Raw genomic sequence first — 19,935 nt, forward strand, 5'->3', positions numbered from 1 at the left:
TTTTTCATAGTATGATTTTGTGTTTTGCGCTAATCAAATCATACTTTTGTTGGTAAACTTCTGCATCGGTGGCTACATGTACTATATTGGTGCTATAGTATCATCACATGGTGGGGCTTCTTTTTTCTAGGTGGTAAGAGGGTGCACAGGGTTGATATGTTTTTCTAGCCGGTTGGTGTTGATTGATTTCAAAAATCGTTGGCCCGATCAAAATCGTAAACCAAATTCAAAATTGAATATCTCAATCAAATAAAAGAGCTTCAAAATTAGAGAATATGGTGAATTAAAATAATAAATGGGATAGCTCCTTGAGAAATTGTTGACCCGGTCAAAATCGAGTGAGCCAATCCTAATTGGACACATCAATTGATTGTGAGGCCTTTTACCCTTAGCGAGCTTAGTGATATAGTAGATGTAAAAAGGATACACACACACGCGCGATACAAATTACATTAAGTAATGAAACTACAAAAGTTTACTACAATTGATGTGTAGAAGAGGGAACTAATGGTTATTGGTACGGTTTTTTTTTTTGAATTTTGTTATTGGTACGTGTAAAATACCCCAGCTCGCATGATGAATTGGTTAGATTCGCCGATTTCTAGCCGCTGGATTAATTCCATTTCGGGCTTAAGATTTACCATCAGTTCTTCAACAATCTTCAGATTCCAGTAAAAAAACAATCTTTAGATTAGCTCTCGGCCAGTCGCCTTTGTTCCTGACTTCGTATATGCACTGAAATACAAGAAGGGGAGATACATAAAGCTAGCAGAAGAGCAGACAGGCAGATCGAGCGCAGGTGTGAGGCGAGACAGTCGGCATAATATAGATAGTCTTTAGCTCAGCAGAAACCAAATAGGTTATTCAGAAGTCACTAGAAGATGGGTGGATTGGAGAGCAAAAAATATAGATCACTCAATCGATTGCTCAAGTTTCAAAAGAAGAAATCGGTCTTATGCTTGTAGCTGGGATAGCTATAGGAATTAAAGATGGAGACAAAATATTGCAAGGCAACAGGATCATGATGCTAATTGAGCAATGTTTAGAGTCTTTCGAGCCAGCCGAATCGAGGAAACTTTCGAATGGAGCATCCGGATGCGAGTTTGCACAAAGACGCAGTGAAAAAAACACCAAGAAATGAAATTGTATGCAATTAATTATAGTGAGGGGCAGTCTGTATTAGGGTTGGTGCCCCAACACAATATTAACAAGTGGCACACCATCTATCTCTGAAAGATGGTGAATGAGCTTTACTCCATATATGCCAGCCTAACAGGTAAAATAGCACATCAGGTCCAACCGTCCAAGTACACAATGGCACGATGCACATACATAAAACTGGCATGGGAACAGACACCATCCCAGCTAATTACTTACAATCAGCACATAACAAGTGACAATATTCATAATACCACAACAAACGACACCACACACACATATACTCACCACCATCACCGTTTATGTTTACAAATTACAATCACCCCATACCCGACAATTCGTACCGTAATAAGCAACCACACATGCAGAATGAGCACACAGCAGCGCGAGCACTCATGAGCCCATGTGTGCTGCATAAGCTGAATGCCCACTTTATTTTATTTCTCATTTGCTCGAGAGCTCTGAGCAAAGATGGTCAAACCAAACCAAATTAAATCAAACTGGAAGCCACAGCAAGGCAACACAGATGTAGAGAGAAGACCACAAACCAAACAAGCGGGGAGCAGGGCAAGCAACACACAGTCACACGGCAGGAAAGCTTCAGCTATGTAGGAGGTAGCACTGCATGCTCGACGATGATGCATATTGCGTTGAAAGAAGCTCAATATCAACCCACGAAGAGATCATTACCTGCAGCATAGAAACCAACAATGGTATGAATGATCAACCACACATACTACTTACTATACTAGGCTGGACCTTTGTGTAGAAAAAAGAGAGTACTAATGAGATTCAGCACAAGAGCTTACTAGCACAGTGTATGTATCTACTAAGGAACATACGTACAAATGGAACTAGATATGTAAAGCCCACCTGAGTACGGTGCCTCTAGGCAGCTGGGCCTTCTTGTAGTACAACGAGTGACTCGGCTCGTAGAGGGAAGGATGATGGTTCTCCTCCAACCCGTCCCACTCCAGGTTGTCCCACCATTCCTTCTCGCAGTCCACCTTGGGCGGTTTGGTGTTGTCTCCAACGGCAGGCAGGCGCCTAAGGCTCCAGCAGCCCCTGATCTTCATGGTCTCGAGTTTAGGCGCAAATATCCTGCGTCCACAGATGCGCTGCAGCACGGGGAGCTCATGCAGGTGTATTCGCCTCAGCTTGGGAAATTCGTTAATTTTATCCTGCTCTTGAAGCTCAGCGCTCAAAGGGAATACCTCCGTGAGATCACCACAATACACTATCTCAAGGGTTTCCAAACCACGCAACCCTGTCCAATAGCCCAGGCATAAGGGGAGTACATGTACGAGCATGGGACAGTGGTCCAGGTGCAAGAAGTTCAGGGTGAAAGAGTGTGGTTCAACTGGCATGTCCCAGATGTAGCGTGCAGAGAGGAGTTGGGATGCCCAGAATGTCTCCAGAAAACCAAAGATGTATTTGCTGTACCGGGGAACAGTAAATACTGTGTCTAACTTGGGGCACCTTTCCACCCGGCACCATCCTAGCCTATCCCAACCTTCTTCAGGCACGGAGATACTGGTGACGGAGGCGTTATCATACATGTGCATAGATGTAGCCCGACAACGTATACAGGAAGGAAATAATAATGCGTTAGTACTAGCACCTGGAGCATCCTCCAAAAGTTTGTTGTCCTCCATGATCACCTTTATCATAACTGTATATTCAAGTGAACGAATGTAAATCTTGGGGCAGTCCCACACCATCAAATCTGCAACTGGGCCATTCTTCAGTACATCTTTGTACTTGGAGTCCATTATGGTACTTTTATGCGTTTGTACTTGCACTAGTTCGTAGCAGCTTGTTCCTTGGATATTTGCTGCGGCATATATATCAATATGTAATGATGACTCCGCTAAAAAACCACTGCCTAAGGGACAAAGAGACCTAAGGAGCCTAGTGTCCGTAACAGAAATCTGCCATCCACCCTTAAACATTTCTTCTTTCTGCTGGTGGAGGGATGGATCAGCTTATGGATGTGCAAGTGGTGCCTCCCCACTATAAGCTGGTGTTGATGGTGAGGTTGTGTCAATGTGCACCACTCTCGGCCAGTTTTCTCGCCAACCAACTATCATACTCCTTGGCCACAATATTGCACGGAGCTTCTCAGAGTCTAGCAGGACGATCCGCTTGGGGACGTATCTGACTCCTCCAAGGTTGAGGATTTTCACTCTTGTGCCTGAGAGTTCCAGCTCCTCGAGACCCCTCAATAATCCTTTCAACACCACGTTTGCCAATTCTTTGCATCCCCTAAAAGAGATATTTTTCAACCCATCACATCCATCAATAATGACGCTCTTAAGGCTACCGTTGCTTGCTGGCCCAGATAAGCATGTCATGCCTTGTGTGATGTCATTTCCCGAAAAATCAAGAAGCTCCATCCTTTCCATCTCTGACAACATGTTGTTGTTGAAGAAGCAGGTGGACTTTGTTACCCGGAGCTTGCGAATGTTACAGAGCCGTCCTCGCAAATGGCTCATATCCCAGTTTTCAGCACCCATCACGTTTAGCTCCCTGAGCTGGGTCATGAGATCCATCATGCTTGCTGACAAGATCTGATCACAATCTGTGTACCGCAGGTCAAGCACCCACAAGTTTTGAAAGCATGAGCACGATCTAGCGGTGTTGTTGTTGTCCAACTCATCCTTCAATTTGTCTTCATCTGTGTGGTGATGATTTATGGTAATTCTTGTTAGATCATCTTGGCAGTGCTCAAGCCACAGGAACCTCAAGCTATGGCAACAGAGGAATGGAGGCGATGAGAAATTGAAGGTGCACCATGAGAGCTTGAGCACGCGGAGCCCGTGCGAGTGTTGAAACATGTTTTCGAGAATAACACTGAAGCGGCTCTGTACAAATCCACAAGTTGCTGTTGAAATACAGTATGGCATGCGCTCAGCTGACTTTGTCAGGTGAGAGGATAGCATTACTGTTGATTCATCATTACTAAGTCGATTGTCATTGTTCAACAACCGTACCTCATGCTGTACAACATCACCAACTTCCCATGCCTTGTCAATGTCTGTCACTGGGATGATCCCATCGCATACCCAATAATTACTGGTGTGTATAGCCCAGTCGTAGTCGACGATGTGAGAGCCGATGCAGCACTGTTTCAGCATATACAAGACACACTCAGCAGCAATCGCTGAATCTATGAAGATACAGCTATGCTTATAGCAGGAAAGTTGTGCTGCCTCATGGTGAACTAGATAAGACCAAAGCTCTTGCGGATCTCGCCCATATCTTGAAGCTGAAAGAAGAACATGTGTTGTTGTGCTCTTCACGTTGTCTGTCATCTTGGGGTCAAGCCGAAACCTCCCTCGGAAAGTCCACAGCATCTTGCTATTGGCATATCCATATAGAGAAAGGCCAAAATTGAATATATCAATCTCCTCATTGCCTCCATTATGCAGAATCACCAAGAATCTCCGATTCTGTGTGGTTTGATAGATCTCTCTGACAACTTGTGCTATCTCAGTTCGGGAGCCCTCATCTAACCCATTTATATCATCCAGCTCATCTTGCTTGTCAAACATCTCCATCACCCAATTGGGAAGGTTCAGCTGCTCTGCTATTTTCCTCTGCATCGCTCTTCTGCCTTCCCACTTTGAGCAGTCAATGTGGATGATTTTCTCAAACACCAGCCCTGCAGGCCTTGTCCACGGCTCATTTGATACTCCGAGGCGTTTGGCTACGGCTTGCAGGACAGCAGATGCCCCAAGACCATCCCAGCCATCAAAGTAGATGGCATTCTCTCTGCTGCTTGTAGTGTCTTTCCCAAGTTCAACGAGAATCCTGTCGACGGCCACATCAATGGTGTCCGCCTTGAGAACCTGCATGTGTGTACATGGAGGTGAGGTGAGAATCAGTCCAAACTTCAAACTTGGAACTCAGTACTAAAAAAAACACGCTATAAGCTGACCCATGTATTGGGCTATTGGCAATATTCTGATACATGACTAACTGTTTTTTAAACTCCATTAACTGAACATGCATAGTCTACAAAATAAACACATGCATGATCCAAATTAACTAACGACCGTGCTGGCAGGCATAGACCAAACTTTACCCCAAAATCTACCGTAATTATCCATTGCAAACTGCGCTTGAATGGATAGACAATATATATAACACACAGAATGGAATGAAAGGCGATTTGTAAGTGCAAAAGTACCTCTGTACGCATGATGAATTGATCAGGTCTGTCGGTCTCTAGCCTCTAGATGAAGTCATTTTCGGGCTCAAGATCGACCACTCAGCTCTTCAGCAATCTCCATACTCATTTGGACCAGTAGTCGATCAGCTCCTGACTTCCTATCTACATTGAGATACAAGTAGAAACGATAAACCGAGCTAGCTTACACAAATCTAAAGAATTCAACAAGTTCGTCTTAAAAAACAGCAAGCAGATTTAGTACAGGTGTAAGATGAGCTAGTTACATATATACCTTGGTTAAGTGAAGAATTGGCACTACGTAGAGAATCTGTAGGTCGATAGAAGCCAAGTAGATCGTTCAGGTGCCACTACAAGCTGGCTAGATTGGAGAGCAAAAACAAGAGAAAAAAACAGCTGTGCAACGTGGTGCGGGGGAGTAACCTTGTGAGGTGCTTCTTTCTTGTGCTTACACACAAATGCCTTAGACAGACTAGAAGCAAGCGGGCTCTATTCCTTGCCTTTTCCTTTTCCTTTTCCATATTCTCAATCCATGCTAGGACTACCTTTTGCTTTAGCTAAAGATAGAAATCAGTTCTTTGCTTGCAGCTGGCTAGCTGCAGGATTTAAAGATATAAAGATAAAAGGTTGCAACGATGTCTGCTCACTGTCCAATCTTCCTGCTGATTGAAAAACTTTTGTGTCCCTCAAGCCATTCGGGTTGAAGAAACTCTCAAGTAGGGCAACCACATTTGAATTTCAACTTGCATTGCCGTTACAGTAAGGTAGGATGCTAATGGGGCAAATTGAACCCCTACTACTACGTTGCGGAATGTGGTTGCCACATCTGTTTGCAGCTCTAGAGAAATGTGCAACACAGATTCATATAAGAGCTGTGTTAAGTGTACTACAAGGCGTCTATAATGAATCTAGTGTGAGGTTGACATGGTATGCTTAGTTCTCCTACACAGATTCAAAGGAAGGGGGCAAATCGATTTCAGGTTTCTAGCAGTAGCGTCTATCACCGCACCAAGAAACTAACTGACGACGGATAACTGAAATGCAGAGCCGATGGAGACACAGAAGCTGCAGCAGTGAGCAGGCAGAAGCAGGTACGCCGATTCGCAGCACAGGGTAGGAGGGATCCGATCGGCCGGCGGTGCTGCCGCTGCCGAGGGTTGGTTGTAGGGAAGCAGGACTCAGCGCCATCGGAGGAGACGCGAAGGGACAGCGGAGCGCGTCGCTGCCGACGAGACGCCGAGGGCCGACCCCACGCCGGCAGCTCTGGACGGCGAGGCCGCCGGCGATATCTATCTTCAGGGGGAGAGGAACACGGCTCAACCACCACCCTTCCGCGCACATACCGTCGACGCCTGGCCCAGTAACAAGACGCAGAAACTGTTCTCCTAGAAACCCCCCCATCGGGCCCATTTGCAATCGCTACTCCCTCCGTTCGGAATTACATGTCGTAGAAATGAATGTATCTATCCCCTTTTCTTCCGATATTCACGGGGAGGTTTCAACGGACTTCACGGGCTGAAGAACGTGGCCTAATCTAATTGGCCCCTCATGATTTTAAGTGGTGGGGCCCGTCCTTACTTAACTAAATCACAACCATTAATCTTTGATTAGCCCGTAAAGCCCTCGTAAAGTCCCCGTGTGTGTAGCATTACTCCTTTTCTTCTTTGGGCATCAGCCGACGAATAGTACAAAAACCTCAAGCGCCTCCAGGGCTGTCTGATTAACAAAAAAAAATAGCCATCAGATCTTCCTCACGTGCATGTCATGAATTGCAACAAGCTGGTTGTTGCGTTGTTCGCTCTGCAACCGAGGCTTCGTTGCAAAACCACCCGAAGCATTGTTTTCTTTGTTTTTTGAGCTTAAAGCGTTATTTCCTTAAGTGTCATCTCTGCAACAAGGTCATGTTATAGAAATTTATTTGCAACAGAGGTTGTGTTGCAAAATTATTAGTTTTCATCTTTCACCTTTTTACAGCATAGATAATGTTGCGGGAGGACTTGTGCAACATGGATGGTGTCACAGAATTATTGTTTTCGTCTCAAGATCTCTGCAACAGGAGCCTTTGTGCTCGGCCTTCTGCGACAAGATCCTTGTTACAAGACCTTTTTGAATCAATTTTTTTCTCCGGTCTCTGCAACAGGGAGTGCCTTTTAACAAAGAGGCTTGTTGTGTCTAAACACGAGGCCACCGGCAACAAGGACCTCCGGCCGGGCTCGCTCCATGTCGGAGGTGGGGGGATGCGAGCCCGTGTGAACCAAGGATGGCTGCGTCGTGGTCCCGGCCACGTCTAGGCTCGCCGGGCATGGCTCTTCCCTGCCAGCACGTTGACGGCTTCGACGGCGACCGCTCGGGCAGGTTGTGGGGGTGGAAGCCCCAACTGCATCTGTAACGACGATCATGCTGCGCCGTGCTTTGGGAGAAGGTGGGCGACGGGCGTACGGGAGAGGGAAAATGTCGAAAATGAGATAAGGCTCGTGAGATGTGTGGATGAGAGGCGGATGTGGCCGCCAGCGGTGTGCTCACTCCGCACTGCACGATCAAGAGGATCTAACGACGCAGGAGGCGATCGGCACAAGAACATAATCATTTCCCTAAGAAAAAAACTAAGCATAATTCTCTGAGAACCTTCACAACTCCGAGAACGCTTAATAGGCTCCCAGCCAAATTTTCATCATCTTTCAGATCAGAACAAACAGAACACATGGATATAAGTGGCGCTAGTGATAATGTTAACCTATAACCAAACCAGTGTGCACACCACACAAACAAAACCATCACTATCATCATCACCATTCATGTTGCAAATTAGAAATTACAATCAGTTGATTATTCAAACCACAACAAAACTCCACATACACAATAATCACCATCATCATTCAAGCTTACATATTACAGCACCCACACAAAGAAGGAGCTCATGCTGCATCAGCCGAATGCCCACTCTGATTTATTCTCATTTGCTCGGAAGCAACCAGATGAATAGTGCTTCGATGGATCGAGCAAGGATGGCCAAATCAAATCAAACCAAACCAAATCAAATGAAATGAAACTGCAAAGGGGCGTCACCGCACCAAGGCAATGCCAATGTAGAGAACACCACAAACCAATCAAGCAGGAAGCAGGGCAAGCAACATACACATGGCAGGAAAGCTTCAGTTATGTAAGTCTGCATGACGACGTACATGCATTCAGGTTGGACGAGCCCGAAGATCAATTCACATGAGGGGTGAATTACCTGCAGCATAGTAAACCAACATTTGTAGGGATGATTAGACAGATGTACTTTCGTCGGATACAGTAGTAAGTTGGTTTTTGTTCCAGAAAAGAGAAGCTAGTGATTTGCCAGCACAAAATTAAGTTTATTTGCAGAGTAAGGAGAGATGGAGTTATATGCTTAGCTCACCTTAGTATGGTGCCTCTGGGCAGCTCGACCTTGTAGTACAGCGAGTGGCTTGGCTCGTAGAGGGACGGGTGATGGTACTTATTCAACCCGTCCCACTCAAGGTTATCCCACCAGTCCTTCTCGCAGTCCACCTTGGGTGGCTTGGTGTGCTCGTAGACGGACGGCAGACGCCTAAGGCTCCAACAGCCTCGGATCTTGACGGTCTCGAGTATAGGCGCCCACATCCTGCACCCATAGATGTGCTGCAGCTTGGGGACCTCATGCAGGTGGATGCTCCTCAGATAGGGAAATTCTATAACTGTATCCTGTTTTTGGGGCCCAGGGGCCAAAGGGAAGACCTCCCTTAGATCATCACAGTACACTATCTCGAGGGTCTGCAAATAACTACAGAAGAACCTCCCTGAATTTCTGCTGGCCAAGGTGAACACGTGTAAGAGCCTGGGACAGCAGTCCAGGTGCAAGAACTCCAGGCTACAAAAGGTCAGAATTGGCGTAGTAAATGTCTCTGCCGTCAGAAGCTGGGACAACCATAATGTCTCCAGACGCCTAAAGCTGGACGCACCATTGCCCTGCCCAATATTGAAGACCGTGTGTAGCTTGGGGCACCTCTCGACTCGGCACCATCTTAGACTCTGCCATCCTGATCCGTCGAGAGGTGGAGGGATATTGGTGATGGACAAGTTATCATAGACATGCACAGATGTACTCTGCTTGCATATAAAACCAGGCAATAATAAAGCACTAGTGCTAGCACTTGGGGCATCCTCCAAAAGTTTGTTGCCCTGTCCATGAATGATCTTTATCATACATGTCTTTGGTTCATCCCAAAGAAATATCTTAGGGCAGTCCCACATCACCATCACTCCAACTGGGCCACCATCCTTCAAGACATATCCATACATGGAGTCCACCATAGTCCTTGTGTGCGGTTGGACTTGCAGTAGTTTGTGGCTGCTTGTTCCTTGGATGTTGCAACCACCAACAGTAGCTGCAGGACAGATATCAATATGTACGGATGTGGCCCTTAAAAATTCTCTTACAGGAGAAAGCGACCTCAGGAGCCTTGTATCCATAAGAGAAATCCGCCATCCACCGTTAAACTTTTCTTCTTTCTGCTGTTGGAGGGCTTGATCGCTAAGGGGATGTGCATGTGATGCTTCACCTCCGTCAGCTGATGCTGATATTGAGGTGGTGTCAAGATGCAGCAAACCAGACCACCCTTTCCCTTGAAATGTCTTAGGCCACAATATTGCACGGAGCTTCTCGCAGCCTAGCAGGATGATCTGCTTGGGGAGTGAGGTGGCTACCACTTCCCTGAAGTTGAGTGTTTTCACTCCTGTGCCCGAGAGGTCCAGCTCTTCAGGACTCCCCAACGATCCTTTCAAGAATATGTTCTTCAATTCTTTGCAGTCCCTAAAAGAGATGATTTTTAACCCACCACAGGCACCAATAATGACAGAATCAAGGTTAATGTTGCTTGCTGAGCCAGATAAGCTTCTCATGTAACCACTGACCATATTCCCTGAAAAATCAAGAAGCTCCATGCTTTCCATATCTGAGAACACATTGGTGTCGGACCAGCAGGTGGACTTTGTTAACCGGAGCTTGCGAATGTTACGCAACCGTCCTTGTAAATGGCTAAAGTCCCAGTTTTTGGCTCCCATCACGTTTAGCTCCCTGAGCTGGGTCATGAGATCCATCATCCGTGCAGACAAGATCCAATCACAATCTGTGTAGCGCAGGTCAAGCACCCATAAGCTTTGGAAGCATGACCACAACCTTGGGGTGTCCTCCTCTTCCAATTGCGCCTCATCTCTCTTTCCTAGGTTTTGACAGTGGTCAAGCCATAAAAATCTAAGGCTGTGGCAGCAGAGAAATGGAGGTGATGAAAAGCTGAAGCTACATCTTGAGAGTTTCATCACGCCAAGCTTGTCAAAATGCTGGAACATTCTGCTAGGAACGACTCCATCAGGGACCAGCACAAATCCATGAGCTGGTGATGCCCAGTGTGGTACGCACTCAGCATACCATAGAAAGCGAGAGGGAAATTCATTGTCGCGGTAGTCCATATTCCATCGGATATCACCTTGCAGTCTCTCACCAACTTGCCATGCTTCAGCAATGTCTGTGGCTTTCTGTATGATTCCATCACATATCCAATAGTTGCATGCATGGGTAGCCAAATCATACTCGCTGTCGACATAATGGCGGCTGGTGCAATGTATTGTCAACATATACAAGAAGCACTGAACAAGTATTTCAGGATCAACACCACTCTTATATGCAACTAGTGTAGCCTCTTTGCGCAGTAGATAGTACCAGAGATCTTGTGGGTTTTTCTCATAGCATGAAGCTGAGAGAAGAACATTTGTTATATCCTTCTTCATGGCCTTGTCTTTCATATTGGGGTCCATCCGAAACCTCCCTTGGAAGGTCCATATCACCTTGTTGGTCAAATATTCATATACAGGAAGACCAAGGCTAGATATGTCAATCTCCTCGTTGCTTCCATTGTGAAGAACCAGCAAAAACCTGCTGCCCTGTATGCTCCTCTGGATCTCTATTGCGACCTCTGCTATCCCAGCCCGAGATTGCTGATCAGTAATACCATTGAAATCATCCTCCTCGTCTTGCTTGTCAAACATCTGCATCACCTGATTGGGAAGCTTCAGCTGCTCTGCGATTTCCCTCTGAACTGCTCTTGTGCTCTCCCATTTAGAGCAGTCGATGTGGATGACTTGCTCAAACTGCAGTCCCCATTGCCATTTCTTTTCATTTGATGCGAGCTGTTGGGCTACGGCTTGCACGACCGCAGATGCCCCCAGCCCGTCCCAGCCATCAAAGTATATGACATTTTCTTTTCCTCTAGTATACTTGAGTTCATCGAGAATTCCTTCAACAGCCTCATCAATGGTGTTTGCCTTGATAACCTGCATGCATATGTGAAGCGGTGAGGACGGTGGCCACCAGTGCAAAGTAGCTACATACATAGTAGCAGTAGTAGTATATATATGAAACAATATGTGATGGGCAAGGTTACGCAAGCGTGATGCAATTAATGAACAGAACTCCTGAGATATAGAACACTTTACAAAAAAAGATTACCACAATCGATGCACCCACGAGGATACAATAACCCAAATATTTTGTAAACTAGCTCGAACGGGATAAGAAAGATAACATGCACAAGTGAACGAAAAGTGATTGGTACATGTAAACATACTTCTGTACGCATGATGAATTGGCAAGATACTGCAATCTCTACCCTCTAGATTAATTCCATTTCCAGGTCATCATTGATCAGTCAGCTCACTAGAAGTCTCCAGCTGAATTCCTCGAGCTTTAGTCGATTTATTCCTGTATACAAATGCAATGATATGCAAGCAAGATTAATAAAATAAAGCTCAATGACCTAAAGGAGAGCATGCAAAAAATATAATTCTCGTGCTTCCACAAAATTTCAAAAAAATCACACGTGTATGTCATAGAGTACTGTGTGCAGCTGTTAAGTTTCATACAAATTTTTATATTTTTATGTGCAAAAAATAACAAAATTAGAGCACATAAATGTGCTTTTTAGCCTCTCATGATTGCTATTTTTAGTTTGGACTGCATGTGAGATTTCACCAAAACTTTGCAAATACATAGGTTACTGTAATATCTACATGTGATTGTTGATGGAATTTTCTGAATCTTCGAAACTCACTTCTATTCTTTCAAAGTAAAGAGAGCACATTTGCTCAAGGGTAGAAAATCTATGTCCTGATAAAACTAGCATACATAGATACGAAGAAGCAGACAGGCTGATTGAATACAGGTGTAAGCTGAGCTTTACATACCTTGGTTATATTGAATAACTGGTACTATGCAGACTTGCAGAGAGTATGTAGCTAGGTAGAGACAGGGGCAACTAGAAGCTGGCTAGACTGGAGAGCGAAATCTGGACACACAACATGCTTCAACGGGGTCCTTGTGGTTACACACAAATGCCTTGGCTAGACAGAATAAAAGCAAGCAGTACTATTCCTTACCTTTTGCTTTGCCTTTTGTCTTTCCTTGAGGACTATCTTTTGCTTTCACTAAAGACAGAAATCAATTCTATGCTTGTTGCTAGCTTAGCTGCAAGATTTAAAGATAAAGATTTCAAGGCCTGACCGGCCATTGTTTGATCTCGCTGCTAGCTAATCAAACAACTTTTGTGTAACTTGCATTGAAAAGAATGTGGTGCAAGTTAGATTCAAGGGTGCGGCTAATATCACTAATCCTATTTTACTATTTAGCTTCATCTGCTACACAGATTCCTATACAAGTACTACTCACAAGGATTGCAGTTTTCTATTCGAATGTAATGTGAGAGGCTGAAATGCTTACTTAACTTTGCTACATAATAAATCAGAAAATGCTTCCTACACTGCTACAAACTTGTAAGAAAGTTACCTGCATATAATATTGACACTATCAAGAACTGTCAAGGCACACTCCGAAATGTACTAAATATCGACACACAATTTTTGCGCCCTTCACTGCATCTGTCAGATATGGTCAGAAATATCACATTGTCAAGCTAAAACATAAGTAGCCTGTTGTACAGAAATATTGTAAAGCAAAAAAGCTACATGCTGCGAAGAAATAGTTGGGCTGCTTCATGCTTATCAGTGTGCACAAATACCTTAGAACGCAGAATAAAACAAGAGGCAGTATCCTTACCTTTTGCTTTCGTTTTTCTCTCACATTGGGATGATTACCTTACGCTTTGCTAAAGACGGAAATCAATCCTTTGCTTGTGTCCAGCTACCAGCAGGGTTGAAAGATAAAGATAAATGATTGCAAGACTGTCCCTTTACTATTGGATCCTCCTGCTAATTGAGCAACTTTTGTGTCTTTCAGGCCACCTGCCTGTCAAGTAGAGCATCCAGCTTTGGGTGTTACATTGCATTGCAATTCAGTGAAGTAGGATTCTATTGGGGGCAAAATGTACTCCTGCCAGTTATGTTGCGGAATGTGGCTCATATCTCTAGTGTACTATGTATAGCTTGGAGAGATGTGCTGCGCGGATTCCTATATGTGCCCTATAATCACAAAATTTTCTGCTCTCTTTCCCTTTGGAGGTGATGTGAGGCTGACTTGCTTAACTTTACGATAAAATCAGAAAATGCTTCACACACCGCTAGAAACATCATATGGAAAGTACATGCAACTAAAAATGGTGACCCCTCAGACTCAAGCACTCGAACCTGCTATGGAATCTTCATGTGCACCATTTATCCTTGCTCAAAATCATCCAACCAAATTTACTACATATAGTAATACCCACTTTATCCTGCAAGAGAGAAATTAGTATAGTACATCAGTAAAGTGGAGCAAAAGTACAAAAACAGCAGGACCTGAATTTCTTTTAAGGTTGCATTATATAGTTAAGCAGCTTATGGTGTAAATAATTGCTTTCTTAGAGGCTGGGGCGGGGCAAAGTAAGAAAACCGACCTGATGCGGAAAGTGTGTAAGACTAAACTATGCACAATGGAAACACACCTTTGCTAACTTTTTTTTATCTAGAATGGAATAGTTAAGATAAGCAAAAAAATTAGATTATGATCTTGACAAATATAAGCACATGTGCATTATCTTGACAAATATCTAGAATTGTCAAGCCACTCTGAACTGCACTGAATATCGAAACACAATCTTTGCACCTTTCATTACATTCAGTCATATACGGTCACAAATATTACATGGCCAAGCAAGAACATTTAAGTTTGTCAAACATGGTTAAGCAAGTGCTACAAAATCTAGCAATTTACTATATGTACTCAGAAATATTACATGGTTAGGAGTATGAGCTGTATCAGGCCTCCACTAAAACCATGAAACAAAATTCCACAATCAGGTCTAGCAAGGAACATTTTGGTCACCTACATAAAGCTGTACTGTTGTGTGCTTACTCTCACTGTCAGTTCTTAATTTGAATAGGGCAAAAACGAATCAGTACTGCGGCCAAAATGTTACCAATACAACCTCACTCCGGCGGCATGCAGAATCGAAATTCCTACTTACCGGAGTGCCAGTGTGGAGGCAAGTGGTCCGGTGGCGCAGCCCAAGCATAGCTCTGAAAGCCATAATCAGTTATCGGAAACAACACTCATCGAGCCCAAGTAGAATTACACGTGCAATGAAAGAATGTTAAAAATAACCTCCTCGGAAGCAACAGCATCCGAACCTATCCACAATTCTCTATGCACTGCTCCATTCACAAGTTGAAGAAATAACAAACCTTCAGGAGCACTTGTCTTGAGTAAATAATTTACTTAACACCAATACTTGATATGAATACTGCCACCGAAATCATCATCTTCCGGATCAGAACAGAAATAAAACATGGATAAAAGTCCCTCTGGGTCTCAGAAAGCCTGTATCATGACTTCAGAAGATGATGATCTCGGTGGCAGATAAGTGAACCTAGCAATGGATTTATGATCAAACTGAAACTGTTGCACACTATATTTTGTTTACAAAAAATTACAGCCAGTCCATAACTGATTGTTGACTACCAGAATAAATTATACTGTATTCTAGATGCACATTATACTCCCTCCGTTCCTAAATATAAGTCTTTTTAGACATTTCAAATGGACTACAACATACGGATGCATGTAGACATATTTTAGAGTGTAGATTCACTCATTTTGCTCCGTATGTAGTCACTTGTTGGAACCTCTAGAAAGACTTATATTATGGAACGGAGGGAGTATTATATATGTAGGAACTGAATAAATATGTTGCTGTGATCTCATTGTCGAGAGTTTCACTTAGCTTCACTGCACAATGCAGCTAAGCTAGCTAGCTGTGTCTGTGTTCTACAAACAAGCTCTGCATGCCCATGCTTCACTTGCCACCTTGTGGTCTAGTGGCATGCAAGATTTACAATTTGGTACACTACCACCAAACTAGATACTAAGCAATTTCTGCTAGTACAGCCAAACTGCTTGTACCCAACAAAGACCATCTACGTCAACGGGATGTGCCTCTTCAACAACAACACCAGCGCCCGGGTCACCACCACCAGCCTCATCATCCATGAGATGGACTCCTACAACCAAGCCAACTTGGCTTCACTGTAAAGAAAAATGGAAACATCACTTTCTTTATTTTATAGCATATAGTATATGTGCAGTATCCCTTCTGAATTTTTGCTTCACTTTCCTATCTTTTATTTTTCTTTTCCATCTTAGTTATCTCTATTCATTCACCCGCAAAAAAAAATAGTTATCTCTATTCATTGCCAAGGCCTTTCAGTAAGTTGTAATAGCTAGTGGAAGATGTCAGGTTACAAAGCTAGAGTTGTACATCACACCAGTCCAATTTCGACAGAGAATTTTTACTTCCAAATTTTCAGTTGGTCAATACTGTCTCAGGCTAACAACAATTGCAGGAGGACAGTACCGATGTGACCATAAAATGCACAAGAAATACATATGATTCTTCACACACTGTATAACACTTTGCGCTGTTATATATATCAGGTATCTAAAATACACTCACCTGGCCATGCTGGGGTTCTTGGGCATGCAGCCAGTGACTTCTGCAATTCCTGATATTCAAATTGCAGTATAACTGTTCTTCAGGGGCATTTCTCCAGTAAGTTCTTCCCAGTACTTGCTGCAGCTTGTTCTCCAGTAGCTAATGGTGACAAAACTGCAATGACCTTGTCCAAGCAGAACTGCTAGAAATATACCCTTTACATGACTCACATTGCCATCAAGTACCCATATGGCAACCAGGCACTAAACTTCAACAAGGGATTGGTTCAGGCATCACATTGGCATTGTTTTAGGCTGCCTGTGGAAACACTTCGGTTGCGTAACAAAAGTCTTGGAGATTTGGAAGCCAAGCTAATAACAGAGACTCAGTGGATGGTGATAAATCGCTTTGTTCCCTTTGCTGCTTGGTGCAAAGCCATAAGTGGGATCTTCTTTCAACAAACTTGAGGCCCATCTCCAAGCCATAACTGAAAAAATACCCTGCACATTTTGCAACTAGTAACCACTTGAAGTGTGCAACATCAAATATTATGTAAAATGTAAAGAAAAAACACTGGAGATGGAGCTTTATCTGGCAAGAGGTTAAGCTCAGACTAGCATCATTCTAGTTATGCTAAAATGAAATGAAAAGATTAACACTCAGACTATTAAGGCAGAAGAGTGGTGGTTTCTTCTGTCAATGTGCCGAATTTGGTAATTAGCGCACAGAATGACAAAACCTGGCATACCCTTCCACTTTGGTACACAAGAGTCAATAAGGATATACAAGTCATGCACAATTATACCAAACTGCATACTGCTGTTAGCAAATGCAGATTCTCCCTTTGTCTGTCAGATCCATACCAACCAACAATTAGGAACAAAATGTTAATCAAAACAATCTTCCAGAACTACAGTTTCATGATGACATAAACACACCTCTTTCGTACTGTGTCACACAAACCCAGTTGATGGCCAGGGACTATTATCCATGATTAGCTTCGTTCAGCTTTCCTCCTTTTCTTCCAGTAGCACTTCTGACTTTAGTTAAACTTGAAACATGTGCAACGTTGGCCAAACAGACAGTGGAATTACCAGAAGTCCCCACATGAGCAAATGCCATTGCTAAACTTGTGAAATCTGACAGCATCCCTCACAAGAATATCACGACCGGTTATCTTCGAGATGAACTTGGTAGCATTGTGGCAATCCACACAAACACGCAGATTCTTGACAACCCGGATCGGCATTTCCTCTGGAACAAAAATTAAGCCAAAGGCAATTGCAAGCTTCTCGCTATGATTGCTGAGCATGTGAACCTTCTCAGCATCTGCCACATCATGCAGCACAGAACTGACATCAGGCTTGTATCCTTCTTCCAGCATCTTAGAGTTGAGCCACTGGAGCTTTTCATAAATTGTTCCGGAGAAGGGGTGAGACTGATCGTCGGCTGAAAATATGTGAACTTTATTTTTATACTTGATCCAGCTGCAGCCTGGTTCCTTCTTCACTTGCCTATCCCTCATTCCGCGCCTAAGCTGGGCAACCTCGCTCCATTCACCTTTAGAAGCATGCATGCTGCACAGCAAGACATAGCTCGCTGGGTTTTGAGGGTCAGTTTTCAAGAGATTCTCAGCAGCCCATTTCCCAATATCCATGTCGCCACGCAACCGGCATGCACTAAGCAATGTGGCCCATCCAATTGCATCAGGACACCGTGGCATCTGCCTTATGAACTCCTCAGCTTCTTTTAACCTCCCTGATCTGCTATAAAGGTCAATCATACAAGTATAGTGATCGTCCAAGGGCACAATACCATGGTCCTTCTGCATGGAATGAAAGTAGCTGCGGCCTTTCTCCACAAGCCCTGAACGGCTACAAGCAGAAAGGACACCAATAAATGTTACCCCGTCAGGCTTCACACCCTTCAATAACATCTTCTCAAACAAATCCATAGTTTCTTTTGCTTTCCCAAACTGCGCATAACCTGAGACAAGGGCAGTCCAGGAGACTTGATCATGAAACGGCATCTCATCAAACAGGCGGTGTGCGTCCTCGATACTGCCACACTTTCCGTACAAGGTAACGAGTGCATTAGACACTGTAATGTACGGCCTCAACCCTGAGACAAGCGCCATACAGTGGAACTGTGCTCCCTCTTCCAGGCTTGCTAGATTAGCACAAGAACTTATAACACTGCCAAGAGTGAAATCATCAGGCTTAATCCCATCCCTCTGCATCTCCGAGAACACCCTCACAGCCTCCTCGCCGCACCCATTCTGTCCATAGCCAACGATCATTGCAGTCCATGAGATGATGTTTTTGCATGTCATCCTTCTGAAAACGGCTTCTGCCGATCTGATGCTCCTGCACTTTGAGTACATGTCAACAAGCGCACTTCCAACAAAAATATTGTCATCATACAGAGTTCTGATTGTGTAGGCATGGATTTGCTTCCCCTCTTCTGAGGCAGCAAGGGCGCCACAGGCTGTAAGGATGCTTCCGAAAGTGTACTGATCAATGCCGACACCCTCAGCACTCATCCGCCTGAAAACATCCAGCGCCTCCGACTGCAACCCATTCTGCGTCAGCCCTGTAACCATCGTAGTCCAGGTGATGGAGTCCCTGTCGACCATCGCCTCAAACACCCCCCTGGCCTCCTCAACCATCTTGCACCGGAGGAGACCCGTGATCATCGTATTATACATCACCACATTCTTGCCCTCCATCTCATCAAAGACCCGCTTGGCGTCCCCGATGAGCCCCATCTTGGCATACATATCAACCAACGGGCTCCCGGTGAAGGCGTAGGCCCCGAACCCGAGCCGCAGTATCTGGCAGTGCACCTGCCGGCCGAGCGAGCGGTCGCCGAGCGCCGACGCGGCCATGACCATGCCGGACATGGTGATGCGGCTGGGCCTGACCCTGGCGCCGTCCACCACCGCCTCCTCCCGGAGCAGCACTTGGTACGCCCGGGCCGCCCGCGCGGGGGCGCCGGCGCCCGAGAAGCCCGCGATGAGCGCGTTGTAGGACACCGCGTCGCGCTCGGGCATAGACGCGAAGAGCCGCTCCATGTCGGGGAGGAGGCGCGCGCGGGCCAGCGCCGAGAGCAGCGCGTTGCGGGTGAAGAGGTTGGGGTCGGGCATTGCGTCGAACAGGCGGCGCGCGAGGGGGAGGCGGCCGGACCTGGCGTAGGCGGCGAGGAGGTGGTTGAGCAGGTAGGTGGGCGGCAGCTGCGGGAGCGTCCGGAGGACGAGGCAGTGGACGGCGCCGGAGACGCGGGCCCCATCGCGGCCGGCGGCGGCGGCGGTGGAGGAGAGGAGCTCGGCGTAGTGGTTGCAGATCGGGCGGCTCATAGCGGGAGGGAAACCGGCTCACCCGCGAAGCGCTTCGCGGTCCATATCGCGCCAGTTATGGGCCTAGCACTCAGGCCTATCTCTCGTGGACGCGTGGTCATGGGCCTCCGGTAAAAAAAATCTACTCTCTCAGTCCCAAAATATAAGAGAAATGCTCTTATATATTATGGGACCGAGGGGGTAATAAATTGTGCACCTTCCGCGGTTTTTGCCACAATAAATACAGCTTGTTTTTAAAAAAATACAACTCTGAGATGGTCCAAAATTTGAATGGTCGGTTAAAAAATGGATGTGCTTTGTTCTCCAGAATG

The 19,935-nt window shown here is 45.1% G+C and overlaps 2 protein-coding genes and 1 non-coding gene across 5 annotated transcripts; all 3 read right to left on the minus strand.

Annotated features, from left to right (window-relative positions):
• Positions 1 to 1,329: 1,329 nt before the first annotated feature.
• Positions 1,330 to 5,886, minus strand: LOC109762877 (uncharacterized). The gene is made up of 4 exons (XR_005759039.3): positions 5,625 to 5,886; positions 5,351 to 5,494; positions 2,032 to 5,009; positions 1,330 to 1,848 (listed from the first exon to the last, which is right to left on the minus strand). It is a non-coding gene; the product is annotated as an uncharacterized protein (transcript).
• Positions 5,887 to 8,139: 2,253 nt separating this feature from the next.
• On the minus strand, positions 8,140 to 16,564 carry LOC109762841 (uncharacterized). 3 transcript variants are annotated; one of them, XM_040391610.3, is made up of 5 exons: positions 16,291 to 16,564; positions 14,806 to 15,863; positions 11,977 to 14,073; positions 8,754 to 11,683; positions 8,140 to 8,585 (listed from the first exon to the last, which is right to left on the minus strand). In XM_040391610.3, exons 3-5 carry the CDS (start codon positions 11,986 to 11,988, stop codon positions 8,582 to 8,584), a joined length of 2,946 nt encoding a protein of 981 aa, XP_040247544.1. In that variant the 5' UTR covers positions 11,989 to 14,073; positions 14,806 to 15,863; positions 16,291 to 16,564; the 3' UTR covers positions 8,140 to 8,581. The 3 variants fall into 3 exon arrangements, with proteins under 3 accessions (XP_040247544.1, XP_045085457.1, XP_045085456.1); XM_045229522.2 differs by having other exon boundaries at positions 11,977 to 12,872; positions 13,191 to 15,863; XM_045229521.2 differs by having other exon boundaries at positions 11,977 to 12,110; positions 12,593 to 15,863.
• On the minus strand, positions 15,957 to 19,641 carry LOC109762842 (putative pentatricopeptide repeat-containing protein At1g68930). The gene has a single exon (XM_073500809.1). The coding sequence runs from the start codon at positions 19,622 to 19,624 to the stop codon at positions 17,360 to 17,362; it is 2,265 nt and encodes a 754-aa protein (XP_073356910.1). The 5' UTR covers positions 19,625 to 19,641; the 3' UTR covers positions 15,957 to 17,359.
• Between the last annotated feature and the right edge of the window lie 294 nt (positions 19,642 to 19,935).

This window comes from Aegilops tauschii, chromosome 6 (genome assembly GCF_002575655.3).
Source record: "Aegilops tauschii subsp. strangulata cultivar AL8/78 chromosome 6, Aet v6.0, whole genome shotgun sequence".
Taxonomy (NCBI): domain Eukaryota; kingdom Viridiplantae; phylum Streptophyta; class Magnoliopsida; order Poales; family Poaceae; genus Aegilops; species Aegilops tauschii.